The following is a 19518-nucleotide window of genomic DNA, read 5'->3' on the forward strand; positions in this document are numbered from 1 at the left end:
GCAAGGCTGGGCAGGGCGACGTGTGGGGTGGGATACGTTGACAGACGTGTGTGTGGGCGGGGCAACATTACCAAGGAGACACTCAGGCAAGAAACGCTGGACGCTGTGACGTTAACTGTGACGTGTCGTGGGGCGAAATTGACGGGGAGACGTGGGGCGGGGCGAAGCGAGAAGGGGCGATGTATGCTGCTAAGTCACTTCAGTCGTGTCCGACTCTGTGTGACCCCATAGACGGCAGCCCACCAGGCTCCCCCGTCCCTGGGATTCTCCAGGCAAGAACACAGGAGTGGGTTGCCATTTCCTTCTCCAATGCATGAAAGTGAAAAGTGAAAGGGAAGTCGCTCAGTCATGTCCGACTCTTCGCGACCCCATGGACCGCAGCCTACCAGGCTCCTCTGTCCATGGGATTTTCCAGGCAAGAGTACTGGAGTGGGGTGGGCATGTGTGTGGGGGCGGGGCAATATTACCAAGGAGACACTCTGGCAAGGGACGCTGGACGCGGTGATGTTAACTGTGACGTGTCGTGGAGTGAAATTGACGGGGAGACGTGGGGCGGGGCGAAGCGAGACGGGGCGAAGTGTAGGGCGGGGCTATATAGACTAGGGCGTGGCTGGCCGACGTTGCCAAGGAGACGTGGAGCGTTGCCACTCGGGGCGGAGCGACGTAAGGCCTTGAGGCGACGTGGGGTCTGGAAGACGCGTTAGGGGAACCCGTGAAGCGGCTCTGGGCCAAGTGCTGGGCATGCTGGGAGTCGCCGGGAGACTGTGGGCGGGGCGAAAGGGCGCGGCGGTGTCTGGGGACAAATAGACTGGCCCTGAGGCGGCCGAGCGGAGGCGCGTGCGGGGAGGGGTGGGACTGCGAGTGAGCAGGGGTGTGCGTACACGTATCGTTAGGGAAGTGGGCCGGGCCGGGACTGATAGAGGACCGTGCACCGTGGGCGGGGCGGGGCGCCCGTGGGTGGGGCGGGGCGCCCGTGGGTGGGGCCAGATATCAAGGTGCGGAGCGGAGCGCCACGACGTAACCTGAGGAGCGGGGGCGGGACTTCAGGATGTGCTGGGTGCTGGCGAGCCATGAAGCCGCCGCTCTTCCAGCGAGTGCCGCGTTAGCTGGGCCTTGCTGCTGGGAAGCGCGCAAAACACCCGGAGGCGGAGACTGCAGAGCGAGGAATACTTTATGCACACGCACGGAGCTAACAGAGACGGGGTACAGAACATCAAATGAGAAGCAGGGAAGTAAGGTCCGTCCTCACTAGGTGATTTAAATGAAAACCCGGCGTCCTGAAGCAGAGCTCCTGCTGCTGGCACAACTAGGAAGGATCAAGTTCCTTCCTCTCTATGCTACTAATTCGTTTGCTCACTTCCTGTGACACCTGCTCGTCAGTCTATGTGGAGGAGAAAAACAGCTTCCAAACTGCTGCAAAAAGGAGGCATCCTCACCCCAGACCCCTCTTCGAGGTCACCCCTGGTAATTCCGCTCTAGGCACTCTCTCCCCGCTCCTTTGCTCCCGCTCAGCACAGACCTCCTGGCACTGCTTGGTCTTCTCCCCCACTAGTAAGTAAACCCTTGAGTGGGAACTTGGCACATAGACGGTGCCCAATTATCCTTGGTTTTTTTTGAATGATTAAAACAATAGTGATTAGACTGTCAGGGAAAACTATGTAATCCAGTCAATTTACCAGAATTTATCAAGACTGAAAGCAGCACAACTCACTGGGAAACCCATAGACCGAGTGCAGACTTTTGGACTGTGGACGAGTAATTCCCTGCGCTCAGTTTCATCACGAATGATAACAGAACTTCCCTCTTAGAGCTGCCTTGAGGATGAGGTGGGCACGTGAGGAAGGCATTTAGCAAACTTTCAACAGGTGATAAGTATTATGACTAGTCTTAAGTGTTTCATCTAAGTATTAATGCAGTCTATATAATGGACTCAAACAAAGTATACAAAAGTGTTTCTTTCCCATTTAATCTGCTGTTTCCAGCCCACTGAACTCTTAACTCACATAAATCATTTAAGCAGCACTTCGTTAGGAATAGGAAGGCCACTGAGAGAAGCCAGGATGCTTTCAACCAAATTTTCCATTATCTGTCGTCTTGCTTGATGAGTTGCACTTCCAATGTGAGGTGTCAGAGTGACATTCTTCAACTTCAATAAAGGATGATCTCTGAAATACAGATTAATGGAGGAAAACAGTGTCATTTGGTTTAACTTCATATTCTGGCTTCACATCCCCACTCTGAGATGAAGAAGGCTTCGGGAGGCCTCATGGTGTACTGAGATGATACCTAGATGTACTCTAGATGATCACTCCTCATCTATTCCTGGTTTGGGTGACCCAACGTTTCTGGATGTAAAATAACATATCCTAACTGCACCCACACCATTAGTTCACAATTGCTGAACATGCGTGATGGATTAAATGATAGTGACCCGCAAGATAAGAAAGAGCCTTGGGGAGACAGATGCTGATTCAGGCATGATGGGACAAGATGAGTGCACCTTTAATGGGAATGGCATTCAGAGGGAAAAGATTTCTTAACTAGGATTACCAGGTTAGAAGGAGCTCTCTTCCAGGAAGAAGGCAAAGAATGGGAGACAGCCTGGAAAGATGAGGTTTTAGTGAAGTGGGTCAGGCAGACTCAAGCATAATGATGGATAATATTAGAACTCAGGATTGGAAAAGTGCTGTCACCAACAGAGCCTCTTTATTTCAATACAGACAGAGGCCAAAGTAGCCACGCGACAGTGATTCCACCCCCCCAAGCCCCCCACCCCCGGCCCAATAGCTACTGAGGCTCAAGGGGCATGCCCTTGGGAACTTAAGGACCCCCAAACCTATGGAAGTTCTCTACAGGCACCTGTAATTTATGCCAATGCAGTCCAACCACCCTCACCTCCAGGACTGATTGAAGTAAGTCATTGTGGTACAGTTAGCAGGGATAGGACTATTCTGAAACACTTGTCTAACCCCTATGAAGCAGGTGGGCCCTACTGTATAACAGCACGCAATGGAAAACAGTCTAGGTACAAGGGTGTGAGACAGGGTGATACTGTCCCACCTGACTTGGAACCCAACACCTGCCCATAAGAATATCTGAATGTATAGGCAAGAGACATCGGTGTTGAGAAGGCATAGCAAATACCTCTGCAGTTGTTATTGACTTATGTAATTAAACTGCATTGTACCATGAATGTATAGCAATATGCTGTAACACTGGCACTGTTGGCAAGATTTAACTACCTCATGAAAGTAAGTCAGATGATAATACTGACATTGATGATCAATGGGAAATGACTGGCCTGAGAAATTACTGGATTTCACTAAATATCACCTAACTTTATATACTAAATAGTGCTACATGAGTTCATCATAACATACAAATAGCGGTAGATGAAGACGTTCAGGGCAGCAAGTAATCAAAAATACAATGGATTAGTTGTTTCTTTAAATCTTATCCCTGCCCCACAGTAACTCCTTCAAATGTTAGGCATAGTCATATCAATACTATTGCTGAACCTATCATATAAATACGGTAATAAATGTAAATACTCAAATAAATATCATTTTGGTGTGAGACAGCCTAGGCCAAGGGCCTTGCTGTCCATGGGGGTCTCAAAGAGTCAGACACGACTGAGTGACTGAACTGAACTGAAGGGCCACAGGAGTGGCCTGTGTGATTAAGAACTGATTCAGTAGGCAGGTTTGGAGTTCTTGAATCCTGCACATTCCAAAGACAAGGCTGGCCTTTGACTGGCCTCTGGGAGATAACCTATGAGCCCTTCAGCCTGCCTGGTAAGAGTATCTGATACTTGGGATCTTGGACAAAGTCAGAGAGTTGTTGCTAGTGGTTTAATTTGTGGTGAATGCGGTTTTTGTTTGCCTAGAACTCTTGGCCAGTCTGTACCAGTTTGACCTCTGTAGGAGCTGGAGTCTAAGAAGTCAGTCAGACAAGTGGGTAATCCAAGCCTACATGACTGAGCCCAGATACAAGGCTCAGTGAGCTTCCCTGGATGGAAATACTTAATGTGTGTTGTCTGCATCACTGCTCGAGGTATAAGCACTGTCCACACAACCCTGCTGGGAAGATAGGCCTGGGTCTCCTGGGCTCCACTCTAGAAGTTTTCTGCCTTTGCTGATTTTAAACGTATGTCTTTTCACTGTAATAAACTGTTAACTGTGAGTATAAAAGCTTTTCTGCGTTCTGCAGGTCTTTCCAGCCAATCATTAAAACTGAAGGTAGTCTTGGGGACCCCGGTCCTACTGGCAAATGAAACTTCTTAAAATAATTTGTAGTGAATCCTTTTGTAAAATAAAGAATATTTATGTAGTATGACTAAATAACCCCGGATTTCCTACTTTTTTTTCTCACAGTGAGCAGCATCAAAATGTCTCCCTGAAAAACAAAGATGAAAACTCAAACATATCTGATAAATATCTTGGCAAAAGAGCTTTAACAAAAATGATTTCACATGGGACACTGGGAGTACATCACCTATTAGGATAAACTAAGCTTTGGGATTTAACACTGGTATTTACCCTGTGACTTGTGAGAAAAAGCTCTTTTTAGCAGGTTAGTCAACAGGGGTGATCGCATGATGTCTCAGTTTTGAGTAAGTTGGCCACTGTCTAAAATATTCATGCTTCTTTATTTATATTGAAATTATTTTTTGTTCTAGATTAGCAGCTCTCTTCTAAAGAGCCTCTTGGTGAAAGTGAAAGAGAAGAGTAAAAAAGTTGGCTTAAAGCTCAACATTCAAAAAACTAAGTTTGTGACATCCAGTCCTATGTCTTCATGGCAAACAGGTGGGGAAACAATGGAAACAGTGGCAGACTTTATTTTCTTGCACTCCAAAATCACTGCAGATGGTGACTGCAGCCATGAAATTAAAAGACGCTTGCTCCTTGGAAGAAAAGCTATGCCTAACCTAGACAGCATATTCAAAAGCAGAGACATTACTTTGCCGACAAAGGTCCGTCTAGTCAAAGCTATTATTTTTCCAGTAGTCGTGTATGGATGTGAGAACTGGACCATAAAGAAAGCTAAGTGCCAAAGAACTGATGCTTTTGAACTATGGTGTTGGGGAAGACTCTTGAGAGTCCTTTGGACTGCAAGGAGATTAAACCAGTCAATCCTAAAGGAAAACAGTCCTGAATATTCACTGGAAGGACTGATGCTGAAGCTGAAATTCCAATACTTTGGCCACCTGATGAGAAGAACTGACTCATTGGAAAAGACCCTGATGCTGGGAAAGACTGAAGGTGGGAGGAGAAGGAGACAACAGAGGATGAGATGGTTGGATGGCATCACCAACTTGATGTTTCAGTAAGCTCGAGTAGCTGGTGGTGGACAGGGAAGCTTGGGGTGCTACAGTCAATGGGGGTTGCAAAGAGTCAGACATGACTGAGTGACTGAACTGAGTGGCTTGCTTACTTGGCCTTTACACTCTTAAAAATTGAGAACCCCAAAGAACATGTGTTTATGAGGATTATGTCTATCAACATTTATTGTATTAGAAATTAAAACTGAAAACAATGTAATACACATCATTAACTGAGTGATGATGTCATCACACATTCTGAGGAAACCCTGCTGTGCTCTTATGAGAAAACATGAGTGGAAATGAACAACTGCTTATGAATCAGAAAAACAGTTCTGATGTGGAAACTTCTGTCTCTTTCTAGACAGGATTCTGATTATGAATTATTAATGAAGCCAATTAAACCTTTAAAAAGAAAAATAGTTTTGACTTCATAGACCCCTTAGAATGGTCTCCAGACCACATTTTGAGAAACTATTCTCAATAAATTATTGTTTTTCTCAGAAATGTCTAATTTCTAAGGCCAATCTGGATAAACTTAGATATCAAATTTGGTCAAAACATTCATCTGACAGCAATTTGCTTACTGGATGGAAATCAAAGTTAGGAATAGCTGGTTTAACAAATGACAGCATCAAGATTCAAAATAAATAAGATAATCAAGACGCCAGTCCCACTAGGCTGGATCACACAGTCAAAACATACAAGCAAATGAAATTCAATGCAAATAAATGTAAAATTCCACACTCAAAGAAAAACTTGAGAAAATAACAATTTCAACTTTAACTAAAAAACTTAATGAGTTAAGGTGTAGTGAGGCTGTGAGGAAACATGCTGCTAACACAGCCTCTGTGTAACTTCTCTGCAGTGGTCAGACCACAACATGAATACTGTGTGCAGTCTTCAGCAGCGTATTTTCAAAGGACTGGGAGGCAATAATAAGGACAACGTGTCTGGAAAGGACATCACTTAGGCTACAAGTAAAGGATATGAAGATATTTAGCCTCAAAAGAAAAAAAAAGACTATGGTGAAATGTGGTGAAGGTTTGTAAAGAGAATAATCAAAGTTAGCCTCTGATGCTCCAGAGGGCAAACCAGGATCAACGGGTAAAGGAAGGACTATTTGGCTCAAGCTGAGAAAGACTATTCTGTGCGCTCTCCATCCATGAGGTCTGGGCCCCCAGTGCCCTAAGTGCCCTGTCTGTGGAGGCGCTGAAGCAGAGGCCTGACCCACTGCAGAAATGGACGGGTCACCAGGGGCATGTTCCAAGGCCAAGAACCTACGTGATTGCAACAGGCAGCTCAACGTGGCTGCAGAAGCCAGAAGCAGCAGCTGTCTGAGGCACCTCCCACCCAGAGGGGGAGAACCGTAGATCCAGTCTGGCTTCCTTACCTGGGCAGGGGCTCTGGGTGTGTCACATCCAGCGCTGCCGCCTTAATGAGCCCGGTCTGAAGGGCTTCCACCAGGGCGTCTTGATCAACTAGCAGACCTGGGAGGACGAGACCCCTCCTCTGTAGGCCCAAGTTAGGCAGTGCTCTCTAGTCACCCTGAAACACACCTTGATCTTGTAGGAAGTTTGACAAAAAGCACGTGAACTTCATTCTGCCAGTCTCTTCTCAGACGCTGAGAGCCTGCCATGTGCCAGGCAGTGCACTAAGCCCTTCACAGACGCTGTCTCACTGACTCTGCCTACCCAGCAGAAGACAATACTCATTTCACAGGTGACATACTCAGCCGAAGTCATATGCTTCTCACACGCCCACCCAAGTCTGAGCCCAGGTCTGTCTGGCGCTGAGCCTGGGCCCTGCCGCTGCACCACACCACCTCCCAACCACCAGAGGATTCCAGGAAACAGCCCCCAGATGATAGTTTTATATACATGCTAAAAAACCAAGCAGGCACAAACATGAACCATAACTGCATTTCAAATGTGAAATAGCAGGGCCTGCTTGAACAGCAGCTGAGAAGGAGGCCCTTTCCCTCAAGCAGAGAAGTCCCCTTCCCAGTGGCTGGTTGGGCTGCCCCACTGGTCAAGACACAGCACCCAGCCTGCGCGTGCTGCTGCTGGAGACACCTAGCTCCAAGCTCTGCCTGGGGTGTTTGCTTTTCTAGAATCTTTGTCTCCAACCTCTGACATCACCAAAAGAACATAATGCACTGGTCCTTCGTGCTTGTCGACAGGGTATGAATTTTCGAGACCTTCAAGCGCACTAGCTTGGCCCTGTGGGATTTCACGGCAAGCACTATATTCTGGGTTTTATGGGTGAGAGATCCAGGTAGCTTCTGGTAGTGCCAAGTCTCACACGTCCTCTGGCCCCCAACCCCAAAGGCAAGTCACCGGGAAGTGTGATGCCAGCACCAATCCTCACATGTGCTCATGTCCCCAGCATTGAGGACCCAGTTTTCTCCTTTACAAATGCTCCAGAGAACTTAGTTACAACACAGGACCTATGGCTTCCTGTACACACACACAAAGCTCTATGCCAATGTCAAATAACCAAACAGGCTCAGAAAATTTATCCCCATAATTTTTGCTTGATAACATGTGGAAAGTCAAATTGTGATGGCCCTCCCAAGGAGATGCCCACACTGGGATATGAAACTCCCACAGAGGGTCAGCGTTCTCATTCTTTATGTTACTAATTTGAGGCTCAAAATGATGTGAAGATAAAAATCAGAAATATCTCTAAAGTATAATCCCTTTAACGCACCACCCACAAGTCTAGTGGATTTTTCAGACCATTGAGGGAAAAGGTTGACTGGAAATATTGAGAGAGTGGCCAGGGCTGGGGGTCCTCCTGCACAGCCCTCCAGCCCACATACAGCTGGAGTGGGTACCTCTGCCGATGTTGATGAGGATGGCGGTGGGCTTCATTAACCTCAGCTCTCGCTTCCCGATCAGGCCCTGGGTGTGTGGCGTCAGGCTCACAGCCAACATCACAAAGTCCGACCACTGAAGGAGGTCATCCAGCCTCTCACAGTAAGTGGCCCCAACAGCTTCTTCCTCCTCCAATTTTCTATGAAGGGAACAAGGGAGAAGACCATGTTCTCTGCTTAGAAATTCATCCGTTTGCCCCAGGAAGGAGTTTCTGAGAGGGCTGCAGATTCAGTATGTCCCCCATGGGGCCAGACTCCATGTGGGTTCAGAGGTGGCTGGACCCTGAGCTCAGGGCTTACCCATGGAAACCTGTGCCTCTGGGTGCTCTGAGCCCTGTGTCTATGGCATTTCACACCAGACTGCAAGCCTCTTGTGGACAGGAGCCTTCTCTCACTCAGCTCTGAGCCCCCAGAGGCTGGTACAGCCAATGGTGTCAGACACGCTTTCAGCGACATGAGACACTGCTGGATATGGGCAAACACGTCAGAAACTCCAGAAAAAAAACAACAAAATGGGAGAGGGTCAGGAGTGCCATGTGTTCAACAGAGAGCAAGGACCCAAGGTTCTGGTGCAGGCAGCTTTTGTGCTGTTTGGGGTTCAATCCTAGCTGCTCTGCCCACCCCAGGCAGTTGATTACTCAACAGAAACGCCAAGCTCCAGGAGGTCTCAGCGTTCTTGGTAGCCACTCCTGTCCTACAAATCTGCAATACAAAACTATATGGATTCTTTCTACACATCTTGGCCAGGGGACCACCTGGAGGAAAGGAACGGCCAGCATGCGCAGCCACTATGAAGGCCCTGCTCGTATCACATGCCTGTCCCCGAAGAGCCCTGGCCTCTGCATCAGCCCTCACCACACTGGGAGCCATGACAGCTACTGAAGCCTCACCACTGTCCACTGTGTCCACATCGACTGAAGAGGGTGGTCCTGATGTAAGGTCTCCCAGCTCACCCTGCCTCTGTGAGTAGAAAGCTATTCCAGGGAACAGAAGCCACTGAAAGGCTCTGAACAGCGCCCTCCTCCGGCTGGTCTGCAAATGGGCTGACGTTCAAGAACAGACAGCGCAGCCCCTTGGGGGAGTGGAATGCAGGTGAGAAAAGCCAGGGCGCAGGCAGGAGCCAACAATGAAGTGAGAGCAAACAGGCAGGTCTCAGACAGAATCAAAAGACTGGGCACTGGGCCAAATGCTGCTCATGGAGTATGAGGAAGACGGTTTCAGACCAAACACTGCTGGGGGAAACCCTGTGCCCTTGTGTTATGTGTATTAAAGTGAGGGCAGCATCTCTCATGGTCAGAGAGAATCAGTTTACAAATTTAAAAAGCACGTAAATGTAGGTGAACCAAAATCTCTTTCCTCAGGTGAAATCTCTTCCATGAAGAGAAGCTTACCTGCCACATTTTTAGGGAATCATAAAAATGCTACAATCCATTCTTTGATCATCGACCCTGCTTTTTGGAGACAGAATAAGGGAATCAAATAAAAAGTGGAGAAATACTATATCGAAGCCATACTGAAGGCAGTGATGATGTAAGTTCTGCTCAATTAATTTCAAGTCCATTTTCTGAATTTTACCTGCGTTTCCTATTGTGATAGACAATCTTCATTTCAAATGCTCTGGCCCTTTGAGCAATCTTATAGCCAATGCTGCCCATGCCGATAATTCCCAGAGTGGCCCCTGTCACTTGTTGACCCATATAGTCTATAGGAAAGTTCTCTGTATGTGGTGAAACAGCCAACTGATGACCTAAAATAAACAAGGTGCAGAGTGGGCAATGTGGACAGCACCACACACAGAATCCCCACAACCCTCACGGGACCTCCTGACTGAGAGATGAGGTTGAAGGAAGCCCAAGGTGGACCCTGGGTGCTCAGGCACATCTATACAACAGCAAAATGTTTCTGCAGGAAGAAGGATGGATCGGACAGCAGTTTCCACATCACAAACCCAAGCCTCCTGGCATGATGCTTTAAACGAGCAACTTCTTTCATATTAAGGGAGGATCTGTGGTTAAAATTTGTTGGTTCTGGTGTGTGTGTCTGTACGTTTGTGACCACATGTATGTGTATGTGACTGCGTATGTGTTTATATATGGCTTATGCGCATATGCAAGTGCGCGTATGTATGTGAGTGTGCCATGTGAACCAGCAATCAGAAGAGAACCAGCCTGGTTCTTGCCTCCTCTCCTCAAGCCCCTTCATCTCAGAGCTCCACCAGGATGATGGCCAAGTGCTGAGTGGCTGAGCTGTCCTTCCTAGAACACTCCCAGTGACGTCCAGTGTGTGAAGAGGTGGGGTCTCACCTACTCATGTGTGGGCCTTCACCCCAGGGTAGCAGGCTGACTACCACCCCAGGACGTTTCCATAGTGGTGCTGAAATTACCTCACACGTACAGGTACCCCCATGGCACAGTAAGTAGGATGTGGTGGAGGAAGACAGTGTTCAGACAGACCATGTGGACTGCATGCGTGCAGGTGCTGAGCCCGGCCCTCACTAGGCTGTAGCAACCAAGACTGGCTCCCACCCCAGGGCCACAAGTCGTGGACACAGTGTGAAGAGACCAGGGCTTTACCAGGTGTGATATTAAACATCTGTCATCTAACCTGGAAAACCAACATCTCCTGGCTGTTTACCTTCCACGACTCTCCGAGCTGCGGCAAGCAGCAAGGCCATCCCCAGGTCTGCCGTGGGGCTAGAGACAGCATGTGGTGTGTTGGCCACCTTCACACCAAAGCTGGCCACGAGCCCCAGGTCCAGGTGGTCCAGCCCTGCCCCTGCGCTGGCCACGATCTTCAAGGAGGGCAGGCTGTGCAGGAGCTCCTGGCTGACGGCCGGCCTTCCACCCCAGATGTACACAGCTTGGATCTTGGGACCCAGCTGTGCTTTATTTTCCAAAAAGTCTTGCATGGTAATGAGATTAAAGTGTCTCTTCAGGTCTTCAACATGATCTTCACATATACCATGTGGCCCTTCAAGATCAGACACCAGAACTCCAGGGAGGTCCAGATCGCCCATGGCCTGCAGAAAGACAGGTACAATTTCTACTGTCAGAGAAGAGTTTTTTCAAGAGAACAACGTGTATGCTCTTCTACTATTCTTTAGATTTTCTGAACTCTAAGACTGGAGTTATTTCCTGGATGAATTCCTGTAAAGTCTGAATCACAGCAGACCAGGAGCCTGAAGGCACCGACACCCACCAAGCCACGTTCCTCCTTTTGGACACGGTTCTTTCTTTCTGCCCTTTGGCCGGAGCAGCTGCAGTGACTGACTGATTTGTTATATTGTGAAAGTAAAAGATATTTGTTATTGTCTGTCAAATGAATTAAATGATGTTTTATGCTCCTTGTTCCTAATTTAAAATAAGATTTTTTTTTAACATTTTATAGCTTTCTTCCAAAAAGAAAACCAGCTGCTTTCAAGAGTTGAGGCTAATGAGTGCATTTTATCTTCAGGTCACAGACTTGGCTAAACATGTTTAATATGTGTTCAAAGTTCAGAGCATAATTGGCTAAAAAAAAACTTGTGTTACTTCTTGGACTTTGAGCAAAAGATTAAAAGAGTCTCATTCAGGATAAGACTTTAGTTTTACAGAGAGCAGGTTCAACTTCTGCCGGCTCCCAGTTGGCCATGGAGCAGTGACACACATCCATCACGCCATCACTGTCAGTGGGTGCACACAGTGAAGACCCGAGACCATGCACGTGACTCGCGCCCTCTCCAAAGGTGAAGAGGAGGTGAGAGTCGAAGCGGGGAGAGACGGCGGTAGTGGGGGGGTGGAAGCGTTGGGCAGATTCAAGAGCTCACCCTGCCCCTGGGCTCTGTCCCTTGCTCCATAACTCCTTTCACCAGCACCAGCCTCTAACCATCTCCACTCACAGTTAGGAACTGGCCAAGGAGCATGAGACAGGAAGTGGGATCCCCATTAACTGCTTTCCTAGAAGGGAGCACGGGTCCCACCTGCTGCTGACCCTGGTGCTCAGAGGAGAGGGCAGGGTTCAAAGAGAGAACTTTGGCTCCAGCAGCGCTCTGCAGCTGATCCAAGGTCTCTCAGGCTTCCTGGGTTCTTGGTGAAACTGACATGATATTTACAGGTGTGTTTTACAGCTGCGCCCTGAGATCACATCTCATTCTCCTCCGCTAGTTTCTGCACAGAGAGAAGTAAGTGGACTTGCCTCTAGCAGACGTCCTTGGATGCCCAGTATTGACATGATGGTTGGTTAGGACATTCTGACAACAAAAGAATGCACCACAAAGAAGGTGTATTGTTAGGCACCCACATTTTGTCCAAGTTGAAAGATAAACCCATGGGTGAAATTTTGGAAAAAAAAATTTTACAGCTTTGTTTTTAGTTAAGAGAGTGATAGTTCAGACATGTATATTTTCTAACTGCTATGTGCATGCTCCTTGCACTGTTTAATTTGAACTGCTAACACAGATTTAAAATTAGTTACTTTCTCCTTGCAAAATGATTGCTCAATTAAAAAATAAAAGACTTTGTATTAACTTTGCTGAAATTGCCTTCCACAGACCCAAGGCTCTAAACCCAGGATTTTCTTATTTTAAAGCCTCTTTAAAATTGCGACCCAGAAAGAAAAATAAAGTAGAATGAACTTCCAACCTCTTCTTTCAAGGAAAAGTAAGAAGGACATGTGCATGGCACTCATGAGGGAGGTGCAGAGAAAGGCATGTAGATCCCTGACCAGTGACCGTGGCTGCCCAGCTGGACTCTGAGCCCAGAGCGGGACAGGGCAGGGAGCACCAGGTGACCCAAGTGAGAGCGACTTCAGTTCACAGAAGGGGCAATGGTAGGGCCAGGTAAGGGGGAGGGGAGTAAGAGAGATCTTTCTAACTTAAAAGCAAAAATGAAAATAAAAACCAACTGCAACCAAAGAAGTATTTTTAGTTTTGGGAACAGAGAGAAAGAAACAAAGATGGGGTGAGGGCAGGAAGGAAGACAAAAAAGCAGGACCACAGGCACTGGTTCAGGCCACTCTGCCTGACTGTGATTCTCTCTGAAACTTGCTCTCCTCCAATGCAGAGTGAGGGGAACACACAGCCTTGCATCATGGCCCAGATAATGAAAGACAGCATTCAGAGCCTGCAGGACTGAGGGCAAGCCTTCAGTGAAGGAGGTTGCTGATGTTCAAATCTGAAGAACAATGTAGACATCTAGCTAAGTATCTAGAAACAAACTTACACCAAAGAGAGAGACTGAATTCATATAGCACAGTAAAATTTTTAAAAATTTTCTTAAAACTCTTATTTCCTCACGAAACTTCCTCGCAGTATTTGAGAGACGAGTCCAATACCCTCCCATCATCCTCACATCCCCAACATGCCAAGACTTGCTTCAAGTTGGCGCCCACTGACTTTATCTTCTCTCCCTGCCACTCTGTCCTCTGATCCTCTCTCTAGTCCCTTTCAAAGTCTATCCTCATCTTGAAGGAGGAAACAGACAGAGCTGGACTCCATCTAAGGCCACACTACGAACATTAGGCTACACACATGGTCACCCTCCCAATGGACTCTGAACTTTGTGCCCGGTGTCTATAGAAATGGCATACCAATGGAAAACCAGATCCCCTCAGATAAAAGAACCTCAGGACTTGGACTTGGACTCTCCCTCGCCTAAAAGAATATGCTAATTATCTCTGTAACAGAACAAAGTCGTAAATTCCATTATGTTTACCAGGATATGACCGTACGCCTATTGAAAGGCCTATGTTTAACTATCTAGGCTTATGACACATGAATCATGGGTTAACTTTGATCATATATCTCTTTTATCTTGTCCAGACTAGTTTCAAGGAATTTGGGGAGGTGGGTTTGATCAAGTACGCTTAGGGTATATAAGATTTTCACAAAAACTGGTCAGGGTCGTTGGTTAAGAGAAGACTCTGCCTTGGGCTCGCCAGTGTAATAAACTGCACTCCACTATCTGCATCGTTCTCCTGAGTGAGTTTGTTTCTGGGAACGTGTGGCTACCACAATCTCACCTATGGAGCAGCTCTCTGCCCTCTCTCCCTGGGGATAAAATCACAATTGTTTGTTCTCTGTCCTCTACAGATCCCTGATTCTGCTCTAAAGAGGCTCAGAAAAACAGACTAGAAAAAAAAAAATCTGTAACGAAGAGTAGGAGATGCCATGTTTAGCCCCTCTGCTTTTTAAAATCATCCTTATGCTGATATTCTGGATTTGCTGCAAATGATCTATTCACACATGACTAGATAAAGGGACCTGAAGATTAAGATATACCAAACGGCATACCCTTGAGGGTGTGTTTGCCATTTCCGACTTAATGAAAACTGCACTGTTTACACCCTTGGTGTGAGGCTTCTCCAATCACCAGGTTATCAACAAATGTAACTTAAAACCAACACTGTCACAATGCGTCTCAGCAAAAAACGGTTGCTTCCCTCCTAAGAAATGGTTTGTCAGGGCTTGCTAAATATCAGAGAAAAGAAAGGCAAGATTAAAAAATTAAAATTTGACTAATGTAGGGAACAAACTGTAAAATCTTATGTGGGTACCTGGATCTTATTCATTTAAAGCTTAATCTGCCACTGCCTAGAGTTTAGAAAAAAAAGTACATACCTGTTCAAAATGACCTTGAGAATCTCTGAAGCCACCTTAAGTCTTCTCTGGAACAAGGGAGGTATAAATAACAACATGAGAGTTTCCTTATTAAATTCTTCAGGATTGTGCCCTGGGGGCCCAGAAGGGTCTTAGGAGGCTAATGCTGCCCACCTGCCCCATGTGAAGTCCAAGGTCAGTCATGTCTACGCGGCAGAGCTCGATCCAGTCTCCCCCCACACCGCAACATTCTAGGGGTACATTTACCTTCTAAAAAGACTCCAGATTTAAGGGACGCTCCAGCCAACCCAATCTCCCAGGCAAAACCTGGACAGTGAAGACTCAGGTAGTGCGGAGCCCCGCCCCTCCCCTCCGGAGCCAACCCCAGCTCCGCCCCAAAGCCCACATCCCGCTGGGCCTCCTCTGCGAGCCCCGCCCCATCCAACTACGCCACGCCTGCACTTCCAGCATTAGGTCCAGAGGCCGAGAACTCTAGGCACAAGAAGCCGCCTGAAGGGCAAATGGCGCCTAGATGGACGGCTTTGGTGGAGCCTCCTGCAGGAGCAGAGTCTAGATGGTAGAGTGTGGGGCTGTCCGTGCAGGAGGTTGCAGGCCAGTCTCAGCGTGAGAAGTGTGAAAATCAACATGGAGAAACCTCACTTTAGAGTTGGGAGGCCAGAAGGGATAGTTCTGGGTACCACTCTTCCTTGATTGGAGACCCAGCAGGAAGAAGGGCGCAGCCTCACTGCCTACAAGAAAGGAAACCGTCCTCCCAGTCTGGAAGCAACCCAGCTAATGGGAAGCCACTACACTTTCAACTCCAGGTTCCCTCCAATGGACTCTTTATTACAAGAAGCCATGCCCAGCTCCCCTTTTGTTGTTCAGTCGCTCAGTCGTGTTTGACTCTGTGACCCCATGGACTGCAGCATGTCAGGCTGCACCGTCCTACACCATCTCCCAGGGTTTGCTCAAACTCATGTCCATTGAGTCGGTGATGCCATCCAACCATCTTGACCTCTGTCCTCCCCTTCTCCAGCCTTCAATCTTTCCCAGCAAAAGAGTCTTTTCCAATGAGTCTGCTCTTCTTATCAGGTGGTCAAAGTATAGGAGCTTCAGCATCAGTCCTTCCAATGAATATTCAGAGTTGATTTCCTTTAGAATTTGATCTCCTTGCAGTCCAAGGGACTCTCAAGAGTCTTCTCCAACACCACAGTTCAAAAGCATCAATTCTTCAGCGCTCAGCCTTATTTATGGTCTTAACTTTCACATCCGTACATGACCACTGGAAAAACCATATCTCTGACTATAGGGACCTTTGTTAGCAAAGTAATATCTCTGCTTTTTAAGAACACTACCTAGGTTTGCCATCGGAGAAGGCAATGGCACCCCACTCCAGTACTCTTGCCTGGAACATCCCATGGATGGAGGAGCCTGGTGGGCTGCCGTCTATGGGGTCGCACAGAGTCGGACATGACTGAAGCGACTTAGCAGCAGCAGCAGCAGGTCTGTCATAGCTTTTCTTCCAAGGAGCAAGTGTCTTTTAATTTCATGGCTGCAGTCGCTGTCCGCAGTGATTTTGGAGCCCAAGGAAATAGTCTGTCATAGTTTCCATTGTTTCCCCATCTATTTGCCATGAAGTGACGGGACTGAATGCCATGATCTGTTTCTTGAATGTTCTGAGTATTAAGCCAGCTTCTTCACTCTCCTCCTTCACCTTCATCTCTCCCTTCTCTTCTATAAAAGGGATTCTTCTCCTTTGTTCTCTGGACTTGTCTTTCTTTTGCCATTGATTGCCTGTTTTAAATCGTAGTTTTTGCTGTTCCTGAATAAACCCATTTTGCAAGGCAATGCTCTCTCAAGAGCCTTTTTAGGACCTTGAGATGGAACAGTAAAACACAACATCCTCTTTCAGTCTCCACTCTATTCTGCTCCACTAAAACTCTCCTCTCCTCTTTCAGCTTCAGACAGTTCTAAGAAGTTTCCTACCTTAGCTGCTATTGATTCTTATTATTAGTCTAGTGTACATTTGTCTTCAACTTGGGGCCTCTGAAATTTGAGAGAAAGTCTCACTTTAACAGTCTTACATTTGATTTAAAACATTTCCTCTTTTAAAAATGCAAATCCTTCTAGAAGAGTAATAAGGCTCTTCAATAATTTTTTATTAGTAACAATTAGTTCTGTCAAATTGCCTTCTTTTCAACTCAAGACAGTTGCTCCACAGGAATGAGGGCTCTGTTTGGCCATGAGTGTCCTTTCCCAATTAGGAGACATGGGAACATCTTCTCCCACTAAACATCTGTCTTGCCCTTACTTGAGAATTCCAGACTGCGTTTTTTAATGCTTATGTTTAGTCATTTTTAAAATGAATAATTCAGTTTCTAAAGATAAAATGTAATTCAAGACATCTGATTAACTCAGAGATGATTTAGCCTATTTATTCCCATCTTCTTAATGATCAGATACTTTTAGAGGAAATGAAAGGAGAAATGGAGAGCTTTGGTCAAATAATCAGTTTTTCTTGGCTGGACTAGTGACTTATCAACTCATTCCATGAGGCCCCTATACCAAAATCAGACAAAGATACTGCAAGAAAACTACAGACCAATATCCTTTTGAGTTACAGACACAAAAATTTCAATAAAATACCAGCAAACCAAATTCAGCAACATATTTTGAAAAACTACTGAGACCAAATAGGACTTAGCTTCCCTGGTGGCTCAGAAGGTAAAGAATCTGCCTGCAATGTAGAAGACCTGTGTTCAATCCCTGGGTTGGAAAGATCCCCTGGAGAAGGAAATGGCAACCCAGTCCAGTATTCTTGCCTGGGAAATCCCATGGACAGAGGAGCCTGGCGGGCTACAGTACATGGGTCGCAAAGAGCTGGACATGACTGAGTTGTTGTTCAGTCGCCCAGTCATGTCTGACTCTTCATGATCCCTGCAGATGCCAGGCCTCCCTGTCCCTCACCATCTCCCAGAGTTTGCCCAAGTTGATGTTCACTGCACTGGTGATGCCATCCAGCAGTCTCATTCTCTGACGCCCTCTTCTTCTGCCCTCAATCTTTCCCAGCATCAGGGACTTTTCCAATAGTTTTCTGTTCATATCAGGTGACCAGAATACTGGAGCTTCAGCTTCAGCATCAGTCCTTCCAGTGAATATTCAGGGTTTGTTTCTCTTAAGATTGCCTGGTTTGATCTCCATGCTGTCCAAGGGACTTTCAGGAATCTTCTCAAGCACCATAGTTCAAAGGCATCAACTCTTTGGTCTTCTGCTTTCTTTACAGTCCAGGTCTCACAACCATATGTGACCATGGGAAGACCATAGCCTTGACTATATGGACCTTTGCCAGCAGAGTAGTGTCTCTGCTCTTCAACACACTGTCTAGCTTTGTCATTGCTTTCCTGCCAAGAAGCAATTGTCTTCTGATTTGATGGCTTCAGTCACCATCCACAGCGATTTTGGAGCCCAAGAAGAGGAAATCTGTCACTGTCTCCACCTTTTCCCCCTCTATTTGCCATGCAGTAATGGGGCCAGATGCCATGATCTTAGTTTTTTTTACTAAGCCAGCTTTTTTAGTCTAGCTTAGTTTAGCTTTTTTTAGTTTAGTTTTTTCAGTCTTAAGCCGGCTCTTTCACTCTCCTCCTTCACCTTCATCAAGAAGCTCTTTAGTTCCTCTTTGCTTTCTGCCATTAGAGTGGCATCATCTGCATATCTGAGGTTGTTGACGTTTCTCCTGCTTATCTTGATTCCAGCTTGTAACTCATCCAGCCCAGGCATTTCTCATGATGTGCTCAGCATATAGGTTAAACAATCCTATAGACAGAGGAGCCTGACTGAGAGACTAATACTAGTACTTAAATAAGATTTATCCTAGGAATGCAAGATTGGTTTCAGTTCAGTTGCTCAGTCATGTCTGACTCTTTGCGACCCCAAGAACTGCAGCACAACTCCCAGGCCTCCCTGTCCATCACCAACTCCCAGAGCTTGTTCAAACTCATGTCCATTGAGTCAGTGATGCCATCCAACCTCATCCTCTATCATCCCCTTCTCCTCCAGCCTTCAATCTTTCCAGCGTTAGGGTCTTTTTCAATGAGTCAGTTCTTCACATCAGATGGCCAAAGTATTGGAGTTTCAGCTTCAGCATCAGTCCTTCCAATGAACACCCAGGACTGACCTCCTTTAGGATGGACTGGTTGTATCTCCTTGCAGTCAAGGGATCTCAAGAGTCTCCTCCAACACCACAGGTCAAAAGCATCAATTCTTCGGCACTCAGCTTTCTTTACAGTGCAACTCTCACATCCATTCGTGACTACTGGAAAAACCATAGCTTTGACTAGATGGACCTTTGTCAGCAAAGTAATATCTCTGCTTTTTAATATGCTGTCTAGGTCTGTCATAGCTTTTCTTCCAAGGAGCAAGCATCTCTTAATTTCATGGCTGCAGTACCATCTGCAGCTGACCATACTGACCATACTAGAGCTGAAAAAAGTAACATCTGTCACTGTTTCCATTGTTTTCCCATCTATTTGCCATGAAGTGATGGGACCGGATGCCATGATCTTACTTTTCTGAATGTTGAGTTTTTAGCCAACTTTTTCAGTCTCTTCTTTCACTTTTACCAAGAGCTTCTTTAGTTCTTCTTCACTTTTTGCCATAAGGGTGGTGTCATCTGCATATCTGAGGTTATTGATATTTTTCCCAGCAATCTTGATTCCAGCTTGCGGTTCATCTAGCCCAGCATAGCAC

At 46.6% G+C, this 19518-nt stretch overlaps 2 protein-coding genes and 1 long non-coding RNA gene across 5 annotated transcripts in view; 2 read left to right on the top strand and 1 right to left on the bottom strand.

Annotated features, from left to right (window-relative positions):
• Window positions 1-140: 140 nt before the first annotated feature.
• Window positions 141-6078, top strand: LOC138428329 (uncharacterized). The gene is made up of 2 exons (XR_011252386.1): window positions 141-415; window positions 4679-6078. It is a non-coding gene; the product is annotated as an uncharacterized lncRNA (long non-coding RNA).
• Window positions 1154-19518, bottom strand: part of LOC138428324 (probable 2-ketogluconate reductase) — a 27802-nt gene continuing 9437 nt past the window's right edge. The window contains exons 1-7 of one of the 3 annotated variants that reach the window (XM_069568972.1): window positions 15040-15196; window positions 14794-14840; window positions 10833-11217; window positions 9774-9945; window positions 8160-8338; window positions 6714-6810; window positions 1154-2165 (exon numbers count right to left, since the gene is read on the bottom strand). In XM_069568972.1, the coding sequence (XP_069425073.1) occupies window positions 2009-2165; window positions 6714-6810; window positions 8160-8338; window positions 9774-9945; window positions 10833-11214 (987 nt within the window). In that variant the 5' untranslated portion in view covers window positions 11215-11217; window positions 14794-14840; window positions 15040-15196 and the 3' untranslated portion in view covers window positions 1154-2008. Of the gene's footprint in view, window positions 2166-6713; window positions 6811-8159; window positions 8339-9773; window positions 9946-10832; window positions 11218-14793; window positions 14841-15039; window positions 15197-19518 lie in introns of those variants that run through there. The other 2 variants (XM_069568973.1, XM_069568974.1) reach the window with 2 other exon arrangements.
• TXNL4A (thioredoxin like 4A) overlaps window positions 11764-19518 on the top strand; it is a 28085-nt gene continuing 20330 nt past the window's right edge. The window contains exon 1 of the mRNA XM_069568979.1: window positions 11764-11933. The gene's annotated coding sequence lies outside the window, so the exon portion shown is untranslated. The remainder of the gene's footprint in view (window positions 11934-19518) is intronic.

This window comes from Ovis canadensis, chromosome 23, assembly GCF_042477335.2.
Source record: "Ovis canadensis isolate MfBH-ARS-UI-01 breed Bighorn chromosome 23, ARS-UI_OviCan_v2, whole genome shotgun sequence".
Classification (NCBI taxonomy): Eukaryota; Metazoa; Chordata; class Mammalia; order Artiodactyla; family Bovidae; genus Ovis; species Ovis canadensis.